The sequence below is a fragment of the Schistocerca nitens genome, chromosome 2, assembly GCF_023898315.1.
Source record: "Schistocerca nitens isolate TAMUIC-IGC-003100 chromosome 2, iqSchNite1.1, whole genome shotgun sequence".
NCBI lineage: Eukaryota > Metazoa > Arthropoda > Insecta > Orthoptera > Acrididae > Schistocerca > Schistocerca nitens.
In genome coordinates, this window is record NC_064615.1 from 430,731,310 (window position 1) to 430,756,335 (window position 25,026).

Here is a 25,026-nt window from a genome sequence, read left to right on the forward strand (position 1 = left end):
GCTTATCCTCAGAAATAACAGGCGTAGGAGTGCTTCGGATAGTGTGACAAGGGACCTTGAGGTGTCTTAAATACGTAGACTGTTTTTGAAGTGACTGGAAATCTACGTTGATACAAATACGATATTAATGGCTAAGAATGAATTGTGCTGAGTGTTATGCTGTTTAGCGCGACAATTTTCAGAACGAGCAAAATCAGAGAAGTGGCTCTTGTGTACCTACGTGTTAAAACGTCCTGTTGTCCCTTGATTAAAAAACATTTCGTTAAAGCCTGCAGTATTAGGGACGATTCGAGAATTTTAAACACTCAACTGAACAACACTGGTACGTTTCCAGTGGATGTCAATGAACGCGTCTTTGAAGCGAGCATTATTCAGGCAAGTGAACACCTGTTAACGACGGCCTCACGCACCAGCGTTGCAGAGAACCTAGTCCGAGAAAAGATTCCACGAAGCACAGGTGCTTCCCACTCGGCAACGGAAGTGGCTGGTCGTTAAAGTTCACAGAATTCGTTGTGACCGAAGACAAGAGCGGAAGACTCGTGGATGAGATAAGCGCGGCGCAGCGCGGCGCGGCGGGGATGAAACACGGTAGGGCCGGGGGGGGGGGGGGGAGGGGCGGCCGCAGCGCGCGTCAGCACGTCCTAACGGAGAGGCAAGCAGACGACGACTGGAGGGCATCGCTGCGGTGCGTACTGGCAAGTGAGTACCGTTCCAGGCCGCTTTCACTCGCGCTGTTGCAGAGTCTTGCGTGCGGCGGCTTCTCACATCTGTCTTCAGCGTTCAGCTGCATCATTGTTGATTTCTTTAGCAATGCGTCTTTTCAGTACAGCTGTAAACATCCTTATCACTTCTTCAAAGCAGCGCTGTTTGCTTCTGCAAACTATTTGTGACCAACAAGGGAACCTCCCCATCGCACCCCCCTCAGATTTAGCTATATGCTGGCACAGTGGATAGGCCTTGAAAAACAGGTCGATCGAGAAAACAGGAAGAATTTGTGTGGAACTATGAAATAATAAGCGAAATATGCAAACTGAGTGGTCCATGTGCAGGATATGCAACATCAAGGATACTGTGAACTCAAGATCGCCGTGGTCCCGTGGTTAGCGTGAGGTCCTTGCTTCAAGTCTTTCTTCGAGTGAAATGTTTACTTTCTTTATTTACGCAAAGTTATGATCTGTCCGTTCGTTCATTGACGTCTCTGTTCACTCTGTTCACTGTAATAAGTTTAGTGTCCGTGTTTTGCGACCGCACCGCAAAACCGTGCGATTAGTAGACGAATGGACGTGCCTCTCCAACGGGAATCGAAAACATTTGATCGCAAGGTCACAGGTCAACCGATTCCTCCACAGGAAAACACGTCTGATATATTCTATACGACATTGGCGACGGCATGTGCGTCACATGACAGGAATATCTTGTCGACCCACCTAACTTGTACACTTGGCGAATGGGTAAAAAGATTCTTCCACCTTGCCCGATTTAGGTTTTCTTGTGGATGTGATAATCACTCCCAAAAAAGTGATGAAAACATAAGAGTTTGTCACACAAACTGAAAATAAAAAATTAAACTTTAGACTCGAGGGAGGACTTGAGCCAAGGCCCTCTCGTACCGCAGCTGCTCACGCTAACTGCGGGACCACGGCGCTCCTAAGCTCACAATCTCCTTGATGTTGCCTATCTTCCGCATCGACTATTCAGTTTGTATATTTTGCTTATTTTTTCATAGTTTCAAACAACTTCTTCCTGCTTTCTCGATTGATCTGTGTTCAGTTTTTCAAGGTCTATCCACTGTGCCAACTTATAACTAAATGTGAGGGGTTTGTGATGGGGAGGTTCCCTTGTAAGCGTGAAAAGACAATAATTTTTTTCATTCTGTCCACTGTCGTTTTTTTATCAAACATAGGTGTGGCAGTTATTTGTTTTGTCTGTTTCTTTACTTTGCGTTCATAGTGCACAAATGGCAACGCACCTGCACAGCATTAGTTTACAGATACCCAACAAAACATCCGTAGAAAGAGCTTGTTTACAAATCTCAGCGCTTTGCGATTGCCTGTTGTGTTTGAATCCCGGCCATTTACATTACATCTGTTCTTTTCTGTTTCAGAAAAATGTTGTGTAGAATAGTTTCAAGACACGCAGCCAAACCACCGAGTATTACTGTCTCGCTTATGTCTATGAACTGATCTGCTTCTTGACATTACTTGTCTGAATCTTCTGTCTGCAGTTACCAAATAAAATCTGCAATTGTCGTTGATGGTTCCTACTGGCATCACATCATACCGAAAAGAAAGTTTCGTTAATACAGCTTTTGTCGAATTTACTAGACCTATAGGTCAATCAGCCTCAGGAAAATGAATATCTGTGCATAATATTTTAAGGCATCTGGTATGTGAAATATGTAATTCAACTCACAAACGTAGAGGAACGTTTGAAGAGAACATTCATCAGTTATTGTTTCCACTCATACCATACCCATTTTTTTTATTACTATCATCTATTAGATAGGGCCGGCCTAGTGGCCGAGCGGTTAAAGGCGCTGCAGGCTGGAACCGCACGACCGCTACGGTCCCAGGTTCGAATCCTGCCACGGGCATGGATGTGTGTGATGTCCTTAGGTTAGTTAGGTTTAAGTAGTTCTAAGTTCTAGGGGACTTATGACCACAGCAGTTGAGTCCCATAGTGCTCAGAGCCATTTGAACCATCTATTAGAAAATCTGTCGACTGCTCGGGTACGTACGAGTACTTCGTTGTGATCTTGGCAGTCAGTCCCGTAGATTTACTGCGGTCTCGATTAACTACCTTAAAAATGATTTAGCCTGTCTTTCGATACAGTGTATGTCCTTCATCTGCAAATCAGAATAGTACCAGCTATACTGTCAATTTGAAACTGAACAGAGAAGAGTAAACAGAGTTGTTAAGTGACATTTGGTGGTTTTCACAGCCGACTGTAAGACCTTGGTTTACATACTATTTGCTATTCTGGTCACATATCTTTACTAAACATTCAGCTAGCATCAATATGGCAAAATTGTGCAACCAAGCTAGCCACTGTTTTAGCATAAACAGTTTGTTAACAAACAATCTCAGCACCATATAAGACAATTCGTCGTTAAACACTTATTTTGTACTCATTGCTCAAATGGCTCTGAGCACTATGGGACTCAACTGCTGTGGTCATAAGTCCCCTAGAACTTAGAACTACTTAAACCTAACTAACCTAAGGACAGCACACAACACCCAGCCATCACGAGGCAGAGAAAATCCCTGACCCCGCCGGGAATCGAACCCGGGAACACGGGCGTGGGAAGCGAGAACGCTACCGCACGACCACGAGATGCGGGCCTACTCATTGCTCAAAAAAGGGTTGTCGTGAGCAGCATCTTCTTAAATTTATTGTATTGCCACGGAAAACAGTAAACCTGATATCAGATTTATGAACGTAGGATGGTGGAAGAGGCCAAGCGAATATCAAAAATAATATTTATAAGTAACTTGTATCGTTCATAAATATTAAAATTTTGACATTGTGTTATAAATTCACACTGTTAACAAAATTCTGCATTAGATAATGGTCTTTGATCGAAGCCGGTCACACAATAAATAACAAATCTAGCAGCAGCTTCAGCTGTCAGGTGGTAACATTTCTACAATTCAAGAGACACAATCTGTAAACATATTTAAAAACAAAAGATAAATATGTTTACAGGGGAATGGGCATTTTAATATATGTCACCAGTTGAACGGCGTATAATTTTCACAACAACAAAAAAATTGTTCAAATGGCTCTGAGCACTATGGGACTTAACTTCTGAGGTCATCAGTCCCTTAGAACTTGGAACTACTTAAACCTAACCAACCTAAGGACATCACACACATCCATGCCCGAGGCAGGATTCGAACCTGTGACCGTAGCGATCGCGCGGTTCCAGACTGAAGCGCCTAGAACCGCTCGGCCACATCGGCCGGCTAAGTTTCGCAAATGTAAACACTGAAATGAGCTTTTCTGTAGAATGGTGAAACAGATACGTATTTCAAGGTAGCAGTGAAGGACACGCATATGAGAATAAATACTTGATCGAGGCCACAAAACAGGATCAACAAGCAGTCTTCGTCACTGGCGCTTTCAGTATCAAAATGTGCCACACTGTGGTATTTCGTCATCAACCTCTGCTTTTTGCAAAAGTGCTAAGAGCAAGTGGTTTACACGAAATGCCACCTTGCGCTGTGTGGTGGAAGGTACTTTGTGCAGTACTTCCCCACTTTGTACCTACCACTGCGCTATTTGGAAGAAAGCTAGCAGGGAAGTTACGAATTTTTTTTCCTATAGTAGGAACGCGTCGCTCCTCCAGCTACCGTTCTCCCGTACTCTGTGTAGAGTCATCTTAGTGTCACAGCAGGTCCAGTGGCCTTTTCTCTGTTTAGCGATTTCTGTTCTTTGTGCTATCCATGATCGCTTGTTTCTATATCTGCAAGTTTTACATTGGTGTTACGCTTGAGAAGAGGAGCCGCAGTCCGATTTTCTTCGGTGAAATGGTTTTGGAAAAAGGCATTTCGTATATTCTGTCCGTCGTTCCCCGTCTCGATGCCATAATGATCACTGGACAAATGGCTTTGATCCCTTTGTTAATTTATTAAAATTCCAAAACAGCTTAAGATTTTTTGTCAGACTGGTAGGTAGAAATTGACTTTCGAATTTCCCTAACGTTTCAGGCATGTCTGTCATTACGCACAAGTTGGCTTCGTTCGGTATTTGTTTGTCTGAGGCTTTGGCTACGTTTTAGTCTGCGTGAAGCGACTTTCTCATACAGCTGTCGATCCACGGCGAGTCCTTCGGGTGCTTCACAAAATTTTGCTATGTACATAGGTGTCTAAGAGTTATTGCACGACATTGTTGAGTTCCTCCATTTATACAGAACATTTTCGCACTCAGAGACTAATTTTTCGTGTTGACTGTCTCGGTCATTGAAAACTGCTTCTCGTTGCGCTTACAAAACAGAATTTCCTTCCTACTTTTTTTTTACATTCCTAAGGACACCCGTAAACAGTTATGCCACAACGGGCCTGCAACAATGGATTAGCTATTCTACATTCAATGAGTGGGAAAGTTTGTTTGTATGAGGGTCACTCCAAAAGAAATGCACACTATTTTTGGAAAAATACAGTTTTCATTCTGCATGTTTGAAAGTTTTACATTGTGTATATACATTCTTCCCGCTTGTTTTCAAACTTAGTTCAACCTGTTCCCGTGAATGGCGCCGTCACAGCATATCTTCAAGATGGCTGCTACACATGACGTTCGTCAGAAGCAACGTGCTGTCTTAGAATTCTTGTTGTGCTGTGAAAACGAGACGGTGGGAAACATCCACAAGATGTTGAAAATGGTGTTTGGAGATGCTGCTGTCGATAGCAGTACAGTTAGACGGTGGGTAAGCAGGTTATGTGATGAAAGCGGGCACAGCAATATTGAGGATTGTCCTCGCAGCGGCAGGCCTCGCACTGCACACACTCCAGACAATGTGCAGAGAGTTAACGAATTGGTGACTTCTGACCGACGCATTACAATGAACGAATTGTCACGCTATGTTGGGAAAGGGGAAGGAAGTGTTTGCAGAATACTGAAAGTGTTGGCGTTAAAAAAGGTTTGTGCCAGGTGGGTTCCCAGGATGTTGACAGTGGGTCACAAAGAAACAAGAAAAACGGTATGCAGCGAACTTTTGGAACAGTACGAGAATGTTGGAGATGAATTTCTTGAAAGAATTGTGACAGGTGGTGAAACTTCAAGCTCGACTGAGTCGTGTTCGACCACGTCGGCAAAAGCAGGATATTTTGCTGTTGCACGACAAATCACGGCCACATGTCAGTCAAAAAACCATGGAAGCGATCACAAAACTCGGATGGACAACACTGCTACACCCGCCTTACAGTCCTGACTTGCCTCCATGTGACTATCATCTCTTTGGGAAACTGAAAGACTCTCTTCGTGGAACAAGATTTGAGGATGATGACTCCCTTGTGCACGCTTCCAAACAGTGGCTCCAACAGGTTGACCCAGAATTTTACTGTGCGGGTATATAGGCGCTGGTTCCAAGATGGCGTAAGGCAGTTGAGAGGCAGGGAAATTATGTGGAGAAAGGAAAATATTGTTCCTAAAGGATGTATCTACACACTGTAAAACTTCCAAACATGTAGAATAAAAGATAAATTAAACAAAAGTAGTGTGCATTTCTTTTGGAGTGACCCTCGTAATCTGAAGGTCCAAATTGTTATGCTTGCGAAGCGGTTCCATTATTAACTTCTCAAAGTAATATTAGAATATGGTGTTTAGAAAAATTTCGCACGATTCTTTGTCACTACTATCCACTAAAAATCATCGGAGTCTCCCAATCTACGAACGGTTAGCTGAAATCTCACCCAGGTACTATAACATGATCAGGAAGACATACAATTCTCTGTAAGATTTCCCTCAAATTTGCCGCCACTCCTCTTGTGGCAGGAGCATGTGATTACAATGATTGACCCTCTCTAACATAGTCCAAATTATTTCATACTTAGATTCTAACCTACCCTCAGAAGAAGCTACTGCATTATTTACGGCTGTAAACACATCTCTACCACAGGCGGTCAAATTATCTCTGCGTTAGAAACTGCAATCGAAATTTAGAATCTTATTGCTGTAATATCTTGTTTCATCCAGCGTCCGCCCCTAGTACTACGTGAGCTAACAGCTCACATGACAAACAAACGAGACAAGTTCTGGTTCCTTTCCTTGGACGCTCCTGTCCCGATTTGCTATGGCGATTTCAACTATGTGTTATTAATAAGTCGATATTGATCTCCCTTTGAAATCAAAACGTAATACATTGGGCCAGTGGAAGAATTTCTATGCCCTTCTTAAGCCCATATGTTCTGTGTTACCTGGTAGCCGCTTCCTGCGTACGCTTCACACCCCACGTTTTAAGAAGCGTCCTACAATTCCCCACGCAGCAAGACTGCCCGCTGACTTAAACTCTTTACTAAATGAAACATTAAATAAAACATAATTAGCCAAGCTTTCGCCTAGTGTATTGTGGACTTGAGGGGCTGTCTGGCGATCTTACAGGAAAATCTCGAGAGACACACGTTGTTGTTTGGAAAGCCCTGCTGCGGATCCGCTGCCAACTGCTGTCAGCGACCTTCAAACGTGACCGCGTCTGGGGAATAACCGCGGAGAGGCAGTGCGGGATAAGAAACAGCTGACTGCTAACCACACTGCGCGCAACATCCATCAGTAAATCGTCTCTTGAGGAAGAGCAATGCGTTCAACATTCAGAAATAAGGAAAATCTTACCAAGCGAGATGCTCTGTAATCGATGCTCTTTTAGTGCGGACCATAGAAGACTAAAATATAACCAGTGTACTGCCCATGTTATGATAATCTAGCAGAGAACGACAGTACTTCTCCTAGTGAGCTGGCGATGAACTTCGAGCCGGGGAAAACATGGCACGAAAATCTGCAATAAAACTGGCACAGACTTCTTCACATCCTAAAAAGTAGGCAAGATAAATTATCATCCTCTGGTTTGTGTAAATCCAAACTACCTGTTGACTTCTGTCTCGGGTTCTTCGGCCGACGTTTGTTTGACGATTTTTCTGACATTTTTCCAGCACGAGTGGCTGGCATTGTCAAAACCTCAGCAACCACTGCTAGTGGAGGAGGTTGAGGGAGACGCTGGCGAACCGTCGGAAAAATCGCCAAACATCGGCCGAAGAACCCGAGACAGAAACCAACAGATAATACGATACTACTGTGCCTGTGTTATTTCGAATACGATGCAAGGTTCCTTTGGACATGCATTCATTCGGGATAACACAGGTACTGCACTGTCGCATGCATCCCCCGATACCTGGCAAGCGACTTTCAAGTAAAATGTCTCACCCGTAAGGGAATACACATAATGGATGCACGAGTACAGGTTGTTGACAAACGCTTGATGACATATGGAAATTTTCGTGTGCGGTCTATCGTGTACGGATAGCCCAATTGTTAGTTCCGCTTGGGACGCGACAGCGAACGTACGTGCCGGTATTTCCGCGTAGTCTAGCGTCGCAAGCCGTATTTATAGAAATTCTTGGATTGTAACTTGTGATGTTCTCAGTTCTTCTTCACTACCGTCGTACACACGCTTATTAATTAACTCACAGCGGTCTCGGCCGCTCATATAGTGCAGTTATGGCTCCTTGTGTACCCCATAAGAATACCCTGTGTTTTGCATTTGAGAAATCTTCCTGGAATGTGCAACCGAGAAATCCATGACTGGATAGTAGATATTATTGGCATCACGTCCGACCAGGTCCACACAGCATATTATATGGCAGAATAATGTTTCTTTGTGAAGTTTTTAGATCAGATACAACTGGAGAAAATTTTGGTGAATACTGAAAGCAGAGTTCCGACATCGTGATCACTCGGTGAGTACAGTTTCATTAACTAACGCTGACATCGAATATAAACAAGTGAGAGTGTTCAATTTGCCATCTGAGGTTGAGAATTGTTTTCTTAGAGATGTCCTTGCCAAATACGGTGACATCCGACAGATTAGAAACGAAAAATGGTCGAGCCGTCACAAACTCCAATGTAATAGTGGGGTTCTCTCAGTGGACATGGCCGTTAAAGTCAATATCAAAATGGCTATGAGCACTATGGGACTTAACATCTGTGGTCATCAATCCCCTAGAACTTAGAACTACTTAAACCTAACTAACCTAAGGACATCACACACATCTATGCCCGAGGCAGGATTTGAACCTGCGACCGTAGCGGTCACGCGGTTTCAGACTGAAGCGCCTAGAACCACACGGCCACACCGGCCGACAAAGTCAATATCCCATCCTGTATAATGGTCTGTGGTTATAAGGCTCATGTCATTTACGATGGACAAGTAGGCACTTGATTTATCGGTAACATGAGTGGCCATTTACGAGATGATTGCCCAAGGCGCGATTTCGTACTTCGAAATAATCTGCAACAACGACAGAGATTAACATTGGCTGATGTCCTAACTCAAAATCAGACGCCATCTGTGATTGACTCCCAACCAAGTGCGTCTGCGTCAGAGGACAACGATCTCGATAAAGGCACCTTCTCACCCTTACCTCAGTCAACCGTGGCCAGTCACCCCTTAGCCGCCGGTGTCGCATTATCTGTCGGTAACAAACGACGTCGTACTAGTGACGGTAGTGGCTCCGGTGACGAGGTAGTAAAAACTCAAACCGATGACGCGGAGTCACAGCCCTCCACACAGGACACGAATATGTCGGACGGCTCAGTTACGACCCGCCAAATTCACATTGAAACTCCCGACGCTGAAACTGTCAATACGAGTGCAGTCGACTGTTTACAGCAATCCGTTGCGATGCTGCTTCTTGACTCGCCACAGGTGATCAACATATAAGAGGCAGCAGTCAGTCAACTGCTAAACGTAAACACAGAGGATGATAAACGCGGTATGCGGCATAACATAAACACCAGCCAACTCGGAACTGCTTCCAAACAACGCGAAGAACCAGAAAGCTGTACACTAACAGCCAATGCGGCTCCTAACAAATACATCGAGCCTACTGAAGACGCGTCTTCGGACTTGCCGTCACCCGTTCCGAAGCAAGGACTTTCAAATACCGCTTACAGCCATGACTCGCCAACTCCGCCGTCTTCTATGACACTTTGAACGACTGTACGACGGCAGAATAAAGTTAAAAGAAATCACTCCGTGGTTGGAAGTAAGACAAAAAGTAAAGTCAGCGCAAAAACTGGTACAAAACCTGCAGATGTAGGTTCGAAGTCCTACGGTGAGATGGACTGGGCTTCCGAAGCTTCCCAACACCGACACGTCTCTGACGATCATGAGTCAAGCTTATAAGTTTTTGTCCCTGAACGTTAACAGAATTGTGACAGATTTAAAGTTAGCAATGCTATGGCTGTTTATCTATGAGTCCGAAGCTGATATAGTTCTGTTACAGGAAGTGTCTATCTTAAGCTTTCATGTATCAGGATTTGCAACAACCGTAACCACTGCAGCGGACGAGGGTACAGGTACGGCCATTCTATCACGAGACGGAATCCCAGTGAGCAATATCGAAATGTTGGACTCCGGTAGAGGCATAGGTTGCCAAATTTTTGACGTCACCGTTGTCAGTATCTATGCTCCAACTGGAACGACTCTAAAATCAGAAAGAGCTAACTTCTTTAATTAAGACATCATCTACTTATTACACCACAACCCAATCCAGGTGATAATTAGTGGTGATTTTAACTGTGTGATCCACAGGCAAGATCAATCGCCAAACTTTAGTTACTGTTGGGGGTTACATGATCTGGTGCCTCACCTGCAGCTGAAAGATGCGTGGGAACTAAAATTTCTTACCCTAGTAAAGTATACATACCTGACCTCCATCGCATGTAGCCGTCTAAACCGTTTGTACATCTCTGAGAATATTTGCCAAGATGTTCTGGACGCCGATGTCATTCCGGCTACTTTCTCCGACCACTGCGCCCTCTGTGTCACGATAAATCTGGCCAAACAGCATACTAAATGGCATAGGATTCCGTGGAGCCTAAATGTTTCTACTCTCGCCAATGCCGCGCTACGAGATGTCATCTCCACGACACGGGCGGACTGTGTCAAGCAATGCTGCAGATTCCCAAGCAAGATAGCCTGGTGGAGTGCTGTGGTCGAACGGAAAATACGATTATCCTTTAAAAAACTACAGCTGGCAAAGGGAGCAAGATGTCAAACGCACGATTGATTTTTACCAGGCAGTTCTGCGAGAGTTGTATGCGACTGCGTCACCAGCCAACACGCAGCTGTCGACCATCAAACAAATAAAGTCGAAGCTTATCAACATAAAGCGACCGCAGCATGAAGGACTGAAGATCAGATCTAAAGCAAAATCGCTTCAAGAGGACGAATTTGCATCGTTGTATCACCTCATACAACATCGTGCCAATCGCAAGTGAGCTTTTACCGGGGAGCTGGGCACAGATGATGGACTCCGTTTGACCCGACAGATTTTCTCTGCCTCGTGATGGCTGGGTGTTGTGTGGTGTCCTTAGGTTAGTTAGGTTTGAGTAGTTCTAAGTTCTAGGGGACTGATGACCATACTAGATGTTAAGTCCCATAGTGCTCAGAGCCATTTGAACCATTTTTTTACCGGTACTTCACGGATCTGTACTCGCAATGCGATACACATGGTGACGACTGCGGCGAGATCGTGCGTGCTCTGCCCCCCGTAGTCACTCCTGCGGTGAACTCGGCGGTCGTACACGATTTTGCTCATGACGTCCGAAACGAGTGCTTTTACTGACAACATGACATCGCCTGCAGCGCCTCTCCTAGGCTCGTGGCCGGACCCTAGATGACTGGAAAACCACGGCCTGGTCAGATGAGTCCCGATTTCAGTTGGTAAGAGTTGATAGTACGGTTTAAACGTGGCGACGATCCCAGGAAACTATGGTCCCAAGCCGTCAAGAAGGCACTGTGCAAGCAAGTGGTGGCTCAACAATAGTGAGGGCTGTGTTTACATGGAATGGACTGGGTCCTCTGGTACAAGTGAGCCGATCATTGACTATAAATGATCATGTTCAGTTAATTGATGAGCATTTGCAGCTATTCGTGGACTTCACGTTCTCAAACAACAATAGGATTTTGATGGATGTTAATGTACCGCGTCACCGGACTACAACTGTTGGCGATTGGTTTGAAGAACGTTCTGCACAACTGGGGCGGATGACAGGTGACGCAGATCGCTCGACATGAATGCCATCGAACATTTATGGGGCAAAATCGAGCCTGAGTTCGTGGACAAATTCCAGTGGTGGCAACACGTTCGCAGTTAGGGACGGGCTATATAGGCAGGATGGCTCAATATTTCTGCAGGGGACTCACAACAACTTGTTGAGCCCATGCCACGTTGAGCTGCTGCACTACACTGGACAAAATGATGTCCGACACGATATGAGGAGGTATCACGTGACTTTTCTCACCTCAGTACATGGTATATTAGAAACCTGAATAAAATCCAACCTGCTTTCAGAAAAGGAGTGTCGCTTTGCTTACTGAACGCCCGTCTGTTGTACGAAATCTGATTTCTATACAAGCACTTCAACATAAATACTGGATTCTATTGCAACTTATTATATTTTTTTAAATAAAAGGACAACATATTTATTTGTAGGTGACCATCTAATATAATAATTGATTCGTGCCATTGTCTGTATTGTGTTGTAGCCTATGTATATTATTTGAATGAAACATAAACATACTTGCATTTATAACAATTTCATAAATTAACGGAATTCTGAAGTACAGTAACAAATACCCAATCCAGCAATTTCACCTTTCAGTTATTTTTGTACCCAATATCTCTGACATATTTAACATCTTTAAAGACACACTGTAAAAATAATGTACAGTGGAGAGCACTTGAAACCAAAGCAGGATTGGACTATCCTTTTTAGACTGTATTTCCTTTTAACTATCCTTTATTCCCAAAAATTGCTGTTTTTTATATATAACACTGCGCTTCCTAATCCAAGGTGCAACGTAACCTGTCTTTCACTAGATCTGTTGCTGTAGAAAGGGATCTGTTCTTTTCACTAAGATCAGCTATGTAACTAAATAGTTCTCCGCCTTAAGATAACGACGTGAACCATCGAAAAGCGTACAGACAAAATAAATGTGGCTGACGCTGGAAACTGTTTTCCTTATACGTCTAGATTTTTCTTCGTACGTGAAGGCATGTATGACATGTGATGTTATGATTGTGTTCATTCTTACGTGAGGGATGATCAAAGACCATAACCGGTTGCAATACATAAGAATTACAAGCCAGCACTGTGTTAAGCATTTCTCCAAATACATGTGCTGTTAATCTGGGCCTGAAATTGAAACATTTAATATCACACAGGCTGGAAAATGTAGTATATCTACTACACCTATATACAGCATCGATAAGACATCAAAGTCGGAAACACTGTAGTTGAAATTAAAGTACGTATAACTAGCCGGCCCGGTTGGCCGTGCGGTCTAACGCACGGCTTTTCCGGCGGGAAGGAGCGCCTGGTCCGCGGCACGAATCCGCCCGGCGGATTTGTGTGGAGGTCCGGTGAACCGGCCAGTGTGTGGATGGTTTTTAGACGGTTTTCCATCTGCCTCGGCGAATGCGGACTGGTTCCCCTTATTCCGCCTGTTACATTCACGGTGACTGCTGCGCAAACAAGTTCTCCACGTACGCGTGCACCAACCATTACTCTACCACGCAAACAAAGGGGTTACACTCGTCTGGTGTGAGACGTTCCCTGGTAGGGGCCACCGGGGGCCGAACCGCACGTTGACCCTGGGTTCGTTGTGGGGCGGCGGAGGGGTAAAGTGGACTGCGGTAGTCGTCGTGGGGTTGTTGACCACTGCGGCTGCGGCGGGGACGGAGCCTCTCCGTCGTTTCCAGGTCCCCAGTTAAAATACAATACAATACGTATAACTGGTACTGAACGAGCAAACGGAGCATGCTTTCTCGCTACTTCCAAATAATGCGGAAACAGCTAAAGGGAGAACTGGGTTGATTTCTCCTCCTCTCCCACACATTCAGTATTGTTCAGTTAATAATTTGTATCCAAACTCCAACCTCAGATACTGCGAAAAGCATCTTTGACTATCAATTACTTAGTAATCAGCACTCTGTTCTCAATATTGTGTTGTGAGCAATGTTATTTTAAACAATAAACCCACAGCTTTTTACGTAGTAGTCCATCAGTGTCTCACATCGTCACTTCATTCCCTTGTTGTACTTTGAAATATCTTTCGTATTCTGAAATGGTGTTCGTAATTTCTTCGTTTCAAATGAGATCAGAGGACGTGAGTAACATCTGTGAAAGAATAATACTAAAAATGGATTTTACGCGTTATAACCTAGAGCATGTAAAATAAAATTTTGTGAATCATAGTTATAAAATGTTGTTTGCGTAATTTTTTACAATGTTCACCAAGAAACCAGTTAAGTCATCAAATAACGAATCATAAGAAGTGCTCATTGAGTTTTCGCAACAGCAACCATTGACATAAAGTGGTCTTATATTACCTACATCAGATTAATTTAAAATTCAAGCTTCAGAGAAAAGCTGGTAGTGTCAGGAAAGACCTCGGCGAGTATTCTGTTCTAAAGAGTACAATGCACCATTCAAATTTATTGTCTCCTTACAATGAAGTCAGTCGTAACAACAAACAAATGGCTTGAGTTTTAAAAATAACTTGGCAAGGCTGATGCACCGAGAAATTCACATCAACATCAAATGACATCAGCGAAGAAAGTTAACGTTAGCGTATCGAGAGAAAACGAATATGTTGTGGATAGTGTAATCATTTTGGTTGTTGCATAAGTAGATACATGTTGTTGTTGTGGTCTTCGGTCCTGAGACTGGTTTGATGCAGCTCACCATGCTACTCTATCCTGTACAAGCTTCTTCATCTCTCAGTACCTACTGCAACCTACATCCTTCTGAATCTGCTTAGTGTATTCGTCTCTTGGTCTCCCTCCACACTGCCCTCCAATACTAAACTGGTGATCCCTTGATGCCTCAGAACATGTCCTACCAACCGATCCCTTCTTCTAGTCAAGTTGTGCCACAAACTTCTCTTCTCCCCAATCCCATTCAACGCTTCCTCATTAGTTATGTGATCTACCCATCTAATCTTCAGCATTATTCTGTAGCACCACATTTCGAAAGATTCTATTCTCTCCTTGTCCAAAATATGTATCGTCCATGTTTCACTTCCATACATGGCTACACTCCATACAGATTTGATTTCTTGGATAGCTGCAGCTGTCTATTTGGTAAAATTAAAAATGTGCTAATTAAGAGTGATGTGTTGGTGAATGTGCCAACACCTTGTAGATAGAGGAGGCCGAAATGCACACTATCTAACGCAGACGGGCGTGAATTCTGGAACGGGATAAGTAGTGAATTCTAATAAGAAAAGTATGCAGCTCCTCTAATACTTAACTTTTATTTATCCTTGTTGTGAATACAGCATTCTTGATGAGACATTTCATACGATAACTATCAAACTATGTAAGGCTAATGGCGCCTTGCTAAGTCGTAGCCATTAACTTAGCTGAAGGCTATTCTGTCTCTCGGCAAATGAGAGCAAAGGCTTCGTCCGTATAGTTGCTAGCAACGTTGTCGTACAACTGGGGCGAATTCTCGTACGTCTCTCGAGACCTGCCGTGTGGTGGCGCTCGGTCTGCGATCACACAGTGGCGACACGCGGGTCCGACATGTACTAATGGACCGCGGCCGATTTAAGCTACCACCTAGAAAGTGTGGTGTCTAGCAGTGACACCACAAAGAGGATGTGTGTTGTTGCAGGAGGAGTAGTGGATCGGTGAGATGCAGCTGTTGGCGATGTGGGCAGTGCTGGCGGCAACGGCAGTGCCGGGTGGCCTGGCCGCCGTGGACCTGTTCTGCGGGTGCCGAGTGCAGCACCACCAGGACTGGACGTATGCACTCCACTGCACCAGAAACAAGGTATACCTGCTTAAAGGAAGTCCCTCTAACTAAGAGATCACTTACAGAGGACGTCAAGATTCCAAGCAGAGAAATCAAAATATAAGAGCTATTAGAAATAAAGTTAATGAATTGCTTATAGATGATGACTCTGAAATTATTGTTATGTTGGAGCGCCACTTAAATAATTTGACAATTCAGAGGCAGATTTAGCAGGATACAGATTAGCGGACTGTTTTTCAAGAAGTTACTTGCGGAATGGGGGAGTAGTCATGTACGTAAAAAAACAGTATTTCATTTGAGTCCACTGAAGTATCACGGCACTGCACTGAACTGATATTTGAATGTTGTGCAGGGGAAGTTGAATTTAGTGAAACTACACTTTTAATTTTTGTTGTTTGTAGGTCCTCTAACTCTGACTTCAGAGCATTTCTGCTCATGCTAGAGAATGTTCTTGATTCACTTTGTAGGAAGTACCAGAATTTAGTTATATGTGGTGACTTCAATATCAACTTTTTATATGTTGGTGCATGAAAAAGGATGTTGGTAGATCTCCTAAATTCATATGATGTGATGCAGACAGTGTTTTTTTGGACTAGGGAGCATGGGAACAGTAGCACAGCCGTAGACAATATTTTTATTTATTCTTCATTACTAGATGGGCATTCTGTCAGTAAAACGGTGAATGGTCTTTTAGACCATGATGTACATATTTTAACACTAAAATCCTTTTGTACTCAAACAAATGTGACATATAATTACCAATTATGTAGGAAAGTTAATCCAACGGCAATAGAGAGGTTTTTAAACATCGTCAAGGAATAATAGTGGCAGGATGTTTGTATTGCCAATAACATAGATGACAAATGTAATGCTTTCCTTAACACATTTCTCATGCTCTTTGAGTGTCTCGTCAGCAACACAAGGTTGACGATATACAGTCAGTTCTTAGTAAAAATATTTCTGTTACTGATAAATCAGATATATGTACAGTATTTAACAATCATTTTCTGAGCATTGCTGGTGAATTAAATCAAAATTATCCTCTACAGGGAATCATATAACTTTCTAGGCTAATGCCTTTCCGAGTTTGATGTCTGAAATATTCCTCTTTGATACTGACAGGGGAGAGACGGAGACAATAATTAAATCACTGAAGACTAAGGACTCTCATAGATGTGATGGAGTGCCTAGCAGAATATTAAAGTACTGTGCTGCACATGTTAGCCCTGTAATTAGCCATATTTGTAATTTTACCTTTGGAAATGATCAGTTTTCTGAACGATTGAAGTACTCAGTAGTATAGCCGCTTTATAAAAAGGGAGGAAGGGATCACGTAGACCATTTTAGACCTATTTCTATGCCATCAGTGTTTGCTAAAGTTATAGGAAAGGCTGTGTATGTAAAGATATTCGATCATTTTATATCCCACAATTAGCTGTCGTATGCACAGTTCTGCCTTAGAAGTGGTTTAACAACTGAAAATGCTATATTCTCTTTTCTCTGTGAGGTACTGGATGGGTTAAACAAGAGCTTTTGAACGCTAGGCATATTTTTTGAATTAACTAAGGAATTTGATTCGGTTGATCACAAAATATAGCTCCATAAGTTGGACCATTACAGAATATGGGAAGTAGCTCACAACTGGTTCACTTCATACTTTAGCAACAGGCAGCGAAAGGTCACTATTCACAGTGTCGGGAGTGGCTGTGATGTGGGGTCTGAGTGGGGTAAAGTCAAATGGGCGGTGCCCCAGGGGTCAGTGTTGGGTCACTTCTGTTCCTTATTCATATAAATGATATACCCTCTAGTATTACAGGTAAAATATTTCTGTTTGTTGATGACGCTAGCTTAGTAAAGGATGTTGTATAGAACATTGGCTTGGTGTTATATGGTGCAGTTCATCCAGTAGAAAATAAACTAACGCTAAATCACAGTAATACTAAGTTTTTTACAATTTCTAACACACAATTTAACAAAACCCGACCTTTTAATTTCACAGTATGGCCATGTGATTAGTGGAACTGAACAGTTCAAATTTTCTAGGTGTTCAGACAGATAGTAAACTGTCGTGGAAAGCCCACATTCAGGAGCTTGTTCAAATACTTAATGCTGCCATTTTTACTATTCGAACGGTATCTGAAGTAAGTGATCGTTCGACACGAAAATTTGTCTACTTTGCTTATTCTCATTCGCTTATGTCGTACAGTATTATATTTTGGGGTAACTTTTCCCATTCCAAGAGGATATTTTTGGCTCAGAAACGGGCACCTCGGTATGTAAGTGGTGTAAGTTCGCTAACCTCTTATCGATCCCTGTTCACTAGTCTGGGTATTTTGACATTGGCCTCTCAATATAAATGTCCTTTACTGTCATTTCTTGTTAACAATATCAGCTTATTCTCAATAATAAGCAAGATTTCACTCAGTTAATACTTGGCAGAAATCGACCTGCATTTGGATCGGACTTCCTTAACTCTTATGCAGAAAGGCGTGCAGTATACTGCTGCATCCTTTTGTATTAAGCTACCACCAGAATTCAAAAATCTTAGAAGTAATCCACGAAATCGAAACTGAAGAGCTTTCTCATGGGCCACTCCTTCTATTCTGTCGAGGAGTTCCTTCAAACATTAAGCTGATTCTTATTGCATTGTTGATTGCGTTTAATTAAACTAATGGCTTGACTTTTTTGGGTTCATAAACATTTTAATTTTATCTGTTATTGTGTGTATTGTGTATTGAACGACGGAGAGACTTCGTTCCGCCATAGCCCTCAGTTTTTCACACCCCACAACAGGTCTCAGCAGTCCACCCACCCCACCGCCACCCCACACGGAACCCAGGGCTATTGCGCAGTTCGACCCCCACTTGTCAACCACCTTGTGAAACGTACAAGTGGTCGAATACACTGTGGGTAGTACAGACGGATCAATAATAACACTCCTGTCAGCAGAAACAACATGTATATTCAGTGGAGCGAAGTGTTCAGTTCTGCCAACGGAATATGTTGTTACAACTGCATTGAGACAAGTGAACTTCACTCCTAATAAAAATTATGAGCTTTATGTTGTCACTATAAATTGTAAATTATCTGTGGTAAAAAGAAAATAAGTTTTCCCTTAAGAGCATTAGTTTTTAGCTCCAATTACTAAGCTCAGCATTCACTATAATTTACCACGTGTTACCAGACATGAAGTCATTTCCTTTGTACAAATTAATCTTCAAACTGTTGTCAGAATGTTCTTTAATATACAGGAAATATTAATGTCAAGAACTGTTTATTTTTATCCCCTTTTTCTGTATATTAATTTTTAGATATCTGGCTTTCATATCGTGGAACCTCTAAGAAAATGTACACGCGAGGAACATTTGCCGAACTTTAACTTCAGAACTTTAGAGACAATAGTTCTGTGTTATCTTTCACACGATGGGTAAAGAAGATTTGTTGGCCTACTTTCGTTTCTAGCGCACACAAATTCACTGTGCGGTGTTACGCACTGCGCACCATCTCTAAGCTCCGTCACACTGGCGCTGTTCAGCAGTCAGGCAAGGTAGGAGCTGTTCTCGCATCTCAGTTCTTATGATATTAGATGAAATAGTAAATCGCAGGTCCACCACTGACTAAATACCTGTGATGACGAAAATGCAGGTTCAGCAGGACTCAATCTAAGAAATCTCCTAGCATAGTGTTCACACCATTGAAGAAAGATACGAAAAACACTTTCTCCAGAATACAGGTCTGGGGCCAGAGACTCCCAGCGAAAAAGATGGTAATTGTGTCCGCGCTAAATACTTCAGCTTTTCGCAACAGCAACAGATTCTAATTGTTCTAACAAACGTTTTAGGGCTGTTGGATAACAGCACCGAAGCTTGAACAGAATCCGAGTCGGGCCTGGTGGTCTAGTCGAGCACGGACAACTGAAAGATCGCGGGATCAAACCCTGGTAGGACAACGGACTTTTGTGTCTGTTTTTAACCTAGCAAACACCTCTCAATGATGGCGGAGAATATCCAGAAACTAAACTTGTTTTGGAGGCCACATTCAGCTGTAGGTCTCCTTTTCCCTGTTGGATAACTGGGTACGGAGACGCTACTCGCGAAAGCGACGTCCAATTGAGAGACTTGCACGGGGAATGCAGCCACACGAAATTATCATTATTATAATAATAATAATTATTATTACTATCATGATTATGATAATCCATACTTATACATAAATACATAGATTCATGAATTTCTCTGCTCGCTTCTGTCTTAACGTAGGGGCTAATCTCTGGAACTACTGTAGGACTCTTGATATTCGCGGCGGTTTGGCTGGACCGCCCCGCCGATACGTCAGCGGCCGCGGAAGCGCGGTGCCTTTGTTGCACGGCATGGGGTTGAGTTTGCTCAGTTCGCTCACGCTTTCATACAGGGTGTTACAAAAAGGTACGGCCAAATTATCAGGAAACATTCCTCACACACAAAGAAAGAAAATATGTTATGTGGACATGGTCCGGAAACGCTTACTTTCCATGTTAGAGCTCACTTTATTACTTCTCTTCAAATCACATTAATCATGGAATGGAAACACACAGCAACAGAACGTACCAGCTTGACTTCACTTTGTTACAGGAAATGTTCAAAATGCCCTCCGTTAGCGAGGGTACATGCATCGACCCTTCGTCGCATGGAATCCCTGATGCGCTGATGCAGCCCTGGATAATGGTGTATTGTATCACAGCCGTCCACAATACGAGCACGAAGAGTCTCTACATTTGGTACCGGGGATGCGTAGACAAGAGCATTCAAATGCCCCCATAAATGAAAGTCAAGAGGGTTGAGGTCAGGAGAGCGTGGAGGCCATGGAATTGGTCCGCCTCTACCAATCCATCGGTCACCGAATCTGTTGTTGAGAAGCGTACGAACACTTCGACTGAAATGTGCAGGAGCTCCATCGTGCATGAACCACATCATGTGTCGTACTTGTTAAGGCACATGTTCTGGCAGCACAGGTAGAGTATCCCGTATGAAATCACGATAACGTGCTCCATTGAGCGTAGGTGGAAGAACACGGGGCCCAATCAAGACACGCCAGCCCAAACGTTCACAGAAAATCCGTGTTGATGACGTGTTTACACAATTGCGTGCGGATTCTCGTCAGCCCACACATGTTGATTGTGAAAATTTACAATTTGATCACATACTGACGAAACAAAAATGAGCTCTAACATGGAACTTAAGCGTTTCCGGACACATGTCCACATAGCATCTTTTCTTTATTTGTGTGTGAGGAATGTTTCCTGAAATGTTGACCATACCTTTTTGTAACACCCTGTAAACGCCGAATTCCTTCCGCAACTGGTGTTTGCTGCTTAAATCGTTTAACTTGGGGGAAAGGGACAAAATTCAGTCACCTAACATTCTTCCCCGTAGATTTGTTTTTGGAGAATGTCCGCCTTGAACAAATCACATATATATATTTTTTGTCTCTTTTTATTTCGCCGACATGTTTCGCTAAAGGATCAGCATAATCAGTGGCCTTTTATTAGCTGTCTATACAACGGGAAAATGCTCTTTACTATTTGTACATACATAAATCTGATGTTTTAATTTGCAAATTTGAAAAGCAGACAAAGTTATTTATACACTCCTGGAAATTGAAATAAGAACACCGTGAATTCATTGTCCCAGGAAGGGGAAACTTTATTGACACATTCCTGGGGTCAGATACATCACATGATCACACTGACAGAACCACAGGCACATAGACACAGGCAACAGAGCATGCACAATGTCGGCACTAGTACAGTGTATACCCACCTTTCGCAGCAATGCAGGCTGCTATTCTCCCATGGAGACGATCGTAGAGATGCTGGATGTAGTCCTGTGGAACGGCTTGCCATGCCATTTCCACCTGGCGCCTCAGTTGGACCAGCGTTCGTGCTGGACGTGCAGACCGCGTGAGACGACGCTTCATCCAGTCCCAAACATGCTCAATGGGGGACAGATCCGGAGATCTTGCTGGCCAGGGTAGTTGACTTACACCTTCTAGAGCACGTTGGGTGGCACGGGATACATGCGGACGTGCATTGTCCTGTTGGAACAGCAAGTTCCCTTGCCGGTCTAGGAATGGTAGAACGATGGGTTCGATGACGGTTTGGATGTACCGTGCACTATTCAGTGTCCCCTCGACGATCACCAGTGGTGTACGGCCAGTGTAGGAGATCGCTCCCCACACCATGATGCCGGGTGTTGGCCCTGTGTGCCTCGGTCGTATGCGGTCCTGATTGTGGCGCTCACCTGCACGGCGCCAAACACGCATACGACCATCATTGGCACCAAGGCAGAAGCGACTCTCATCGCTGAAGACGACACGTCTCCATTCGTCCCTCCATTCACGCCTGTCGCGACACCACTGGAGGCGGGCTGCACGATGTTGGGGCGTGAGCGGAAGACGGCCTAACGGTGTGCGGGACCGTAGCCCAGCTTCATGGTTGCGAATGGTCCTCGCCGATACCCCAGGAGCAACAGTGTCCCTAATTTGCTGGGAAGTGGCGGTGCGGTCCCCTACGGCACTGCGTAGGATCCTACGGTCTTGGCGTGCATCCGTGCGTCGCTGCGGTCCGGTCCCAGGTCGACGGGCACGTGCACCTTCCGCCGACCACTGGCGACAACATCGATGTACTGTGGAGACCTCACGCCCCACGTGTTGAGCAATTCGGCGGTACGTCCACCCGGCCTCCCGCATGCCCACTATACGCCCTCGCTCAAAGTCCGTCAACTGCACATACGGTTCACGTCCACGCTGTCGCGGCATGCTACCAGTGTTAAAGACTGCGATGGAGCTCCGTATGCCACGGCAAACTGGCTGACACTGACGGCGGCGGTGCACAAATGCTGCGCAGCTAGCGCCATTCGACGGCCAACACCGCGGTTCCTGGTGTGTCCGCTGTGCCGTGCGTGTGATCATTGCTTGTACAGCCCTCTCGCAGTGTCCGGAGCAAGTATGGTGGGCCTGACACACCGGTGTCAATGTGTTCTTTTTTCCATTTCCAGGAGTGTATATATGGCTTGTTACCAGATACTGGAGTTTTCTTGGATTTTTATGTCTTCTGATACCAAATAGAATTTAATGTAGCAGAGTTATTTTCTTCGACATTTTTTGCAGTTGGGAATGTTATGATTATGCCTCATGTTAACTAATTCTATGTGGAAGATTATGAGTGTGTTTGTAATAAATAATGAATAATAATGATAATGAGCGTATGGCATTGGTGGCTGGGAGACCCCTCGCGGGGCGGTTCGGGCGCCGCTCCACATGTTCTTTAACGCCGCTACGGCGACTTGCGAGTGAAGGACGATGAAATGATGATGAAAGACACACAACACCCAGTTATCTCGAGGCAGAGGAAATTCCTGACCCCGCCGGGAATCGAACCCGGGACCCTGCGGTAAGCGAGAACGCTACCGCAAGACCACGAGCCACGGACAGTGTGTTTGTAATATGTTTCACTTACTTGTTCTATTTTCCCCATTATCTTCACTATGAAGACCTGCTTTATTAAGTCAAAAGGTGAGGAGCAAAACGTCTTTGACTGAGTGCGCCACCCTACTCTTCCCGAGCCAGATGACTTCTCAGATGATTGTGCAAAGTACCTTCTTGTACTTCTTCGTCTTTTCATCTTTTCTTCTGGCCACTGTTATATTGCTGTTGTTTCTAGTGTCGATACAGCCTTCAACATTTTCTCATGTATAGATCGTATATTTACAGTTTCGTTGAGACATTTAAGTGTCATCTTTATGTACGATTATAGTGTAAGCTGAGTAAATGAATTAAAATTTGTGCCATGGCCAGGACTTGAACCCACGTTTCTTTGCTTACTAAGCAGAAATACTGACCATTTATTTTTTTATCTCATATTGTTCTATATTATTCGTTGAATTCGTTCGGGATGGACGTCAGATGACACCCGTTCAGATTCTACGTTGATCCGTTCACTCAGTTTTTTTTTTTATTGCAGAGGATAGCTAACCTTCTGCCCGAACACGCTGAGCTACCGTACCAGCAACCATGACATGACCGCAGCACTATGGCTAACATTGCTGCACAGATTACTACAGTCCAATGCCTTCCCCAACACAAATTTCTTATCTTCAGCTTGTTTTCCCCCTTCATCGCGTTATTGTTGGTCTATGCTGAATAAATGAGTTAAAAGTAAACAAGGAGACCTTGGTTCAAGCCGCGGCCATGGCACAAATTTAATTCATTTATTCAGGCTGCACCATTCCGCAGATAAAGATGACAGTTAAATGTCTTGAGGAAAATGTAATTATAAGATCTATACGGTCACCTGAGGTACAAGATTTCTCCATTATATCCAACGCTGGGGTGTTGTTCCAGTGCTGGAGAGCCCTGGCAATAGTGACAATTTAGTGGAAAATAAGCTGAAGATATGAATGGAAGTTTGTGTTCCACTGGACTTGGGTAGTCCATGCAGGAATGTTACCCATAGCGCTGCTGTGCTGTAATGGTCAGCAAGTCCCAGCCATGGCACAAAACTTAATTTATTCATTCAACTTACACTACTATCGTAGATTTTCTCTTTTGCTGTAAATTACCATTTATGGCAATGGAATTAAACTTAATGCAGTTTTCTATTTACTATTGTGCTTTACTGTACAGATTATGTAAAAATATTGGTTTACTAATAAAACAGAAACTGACATTAAATTAAGTTATTGATAACAAACAAATCAAACAGTGAATTGTCAAACGTATATCATTCAGCTGACACGAAAGAGTTGGATACGTCGTTTCACTATCTTTCCTGCAGTACGGTAACGGTAGGTTTCTGGACAGTAATTCCGTACAGACTTATACCTCCTGTGGCCCAATTAAAAGCTTTCATTTATGTGATTGTAACTCATAAACACTCATTAATCACTGCCTGTAGTGTTACGTGAACCAGTTTACAAGAAAACAAACAATATTAAATTTCAATGTATTTTTGTACTTTTTGCAGAATGATGCCTCTGGTGTTTCTTGCGGAAAAGGTGAGTCAAGTTTGAGACAATATTTAATACAATAACACGACTACAGTCACAATGAAATCGTCATATTCTCTATAATTGTAATATTTAAGTAAGTCTAAATATTTATAATATCTATATAGGTAAGAGCGTTGAGTTTTATTCAAATCTCTTCCAACATTGTTTAAGATTAATACTTCCGGTAACTGTAAGGTTACCATGTTCGTAGTCGGAAAAAGTAACAACAAGTTGTCGACTGTTATAGAGTTAAGCAAGCTTACTTATATCGGTGTAAATGTAACAAACAAGCAATTTTCCTTGTCGACTGTTTCACTGTATTGCTTTTCTAAGTTACTGTAGCAAATAATTATTATTGAAGTATTTTTTTTACTTTCATTATCCAAGGTGTTATTCTTATTTCCTTATGTAGTGTGCTTCCACATTCTTATACACTTTCTAATATCTGAAGTCCAGTGTTCT

At 43.4% G+C, this 25,026-nt stretch overlaps 1 protein-coding gene across 1 annotated transcript in view; it reads left to right on the plus strand.

The window, feature by feature from the left end:
• The first annotated feature begins 600 nt into the window (after window positions 1-600).
• LOC126236296 (macrophage mannose receptor 1-like) overlaps window positions 601-25,026 on the plus strand; it is a 54,282-nt gene continuing 29,856 nt past the window's right edge. The window contains exons 1-3 of the mRNA XM_049945488.1: window positions 601-699; window positions 15,398-15,556; window positions 24,540-24,570. Of these exons, the coding sequence (XP_049801445.1) occupies window positions 15,419-15,556; window positions 24,540-24,570 (169 nt within the window). The 5' untranslated portion in view covers window positions 601-699; window positions 15,398-15,418. The remainder of the gene's footprint in view (window positions 700-15,397; window positions 15,557-24,539; window positions 24,571-25,026) is intronic.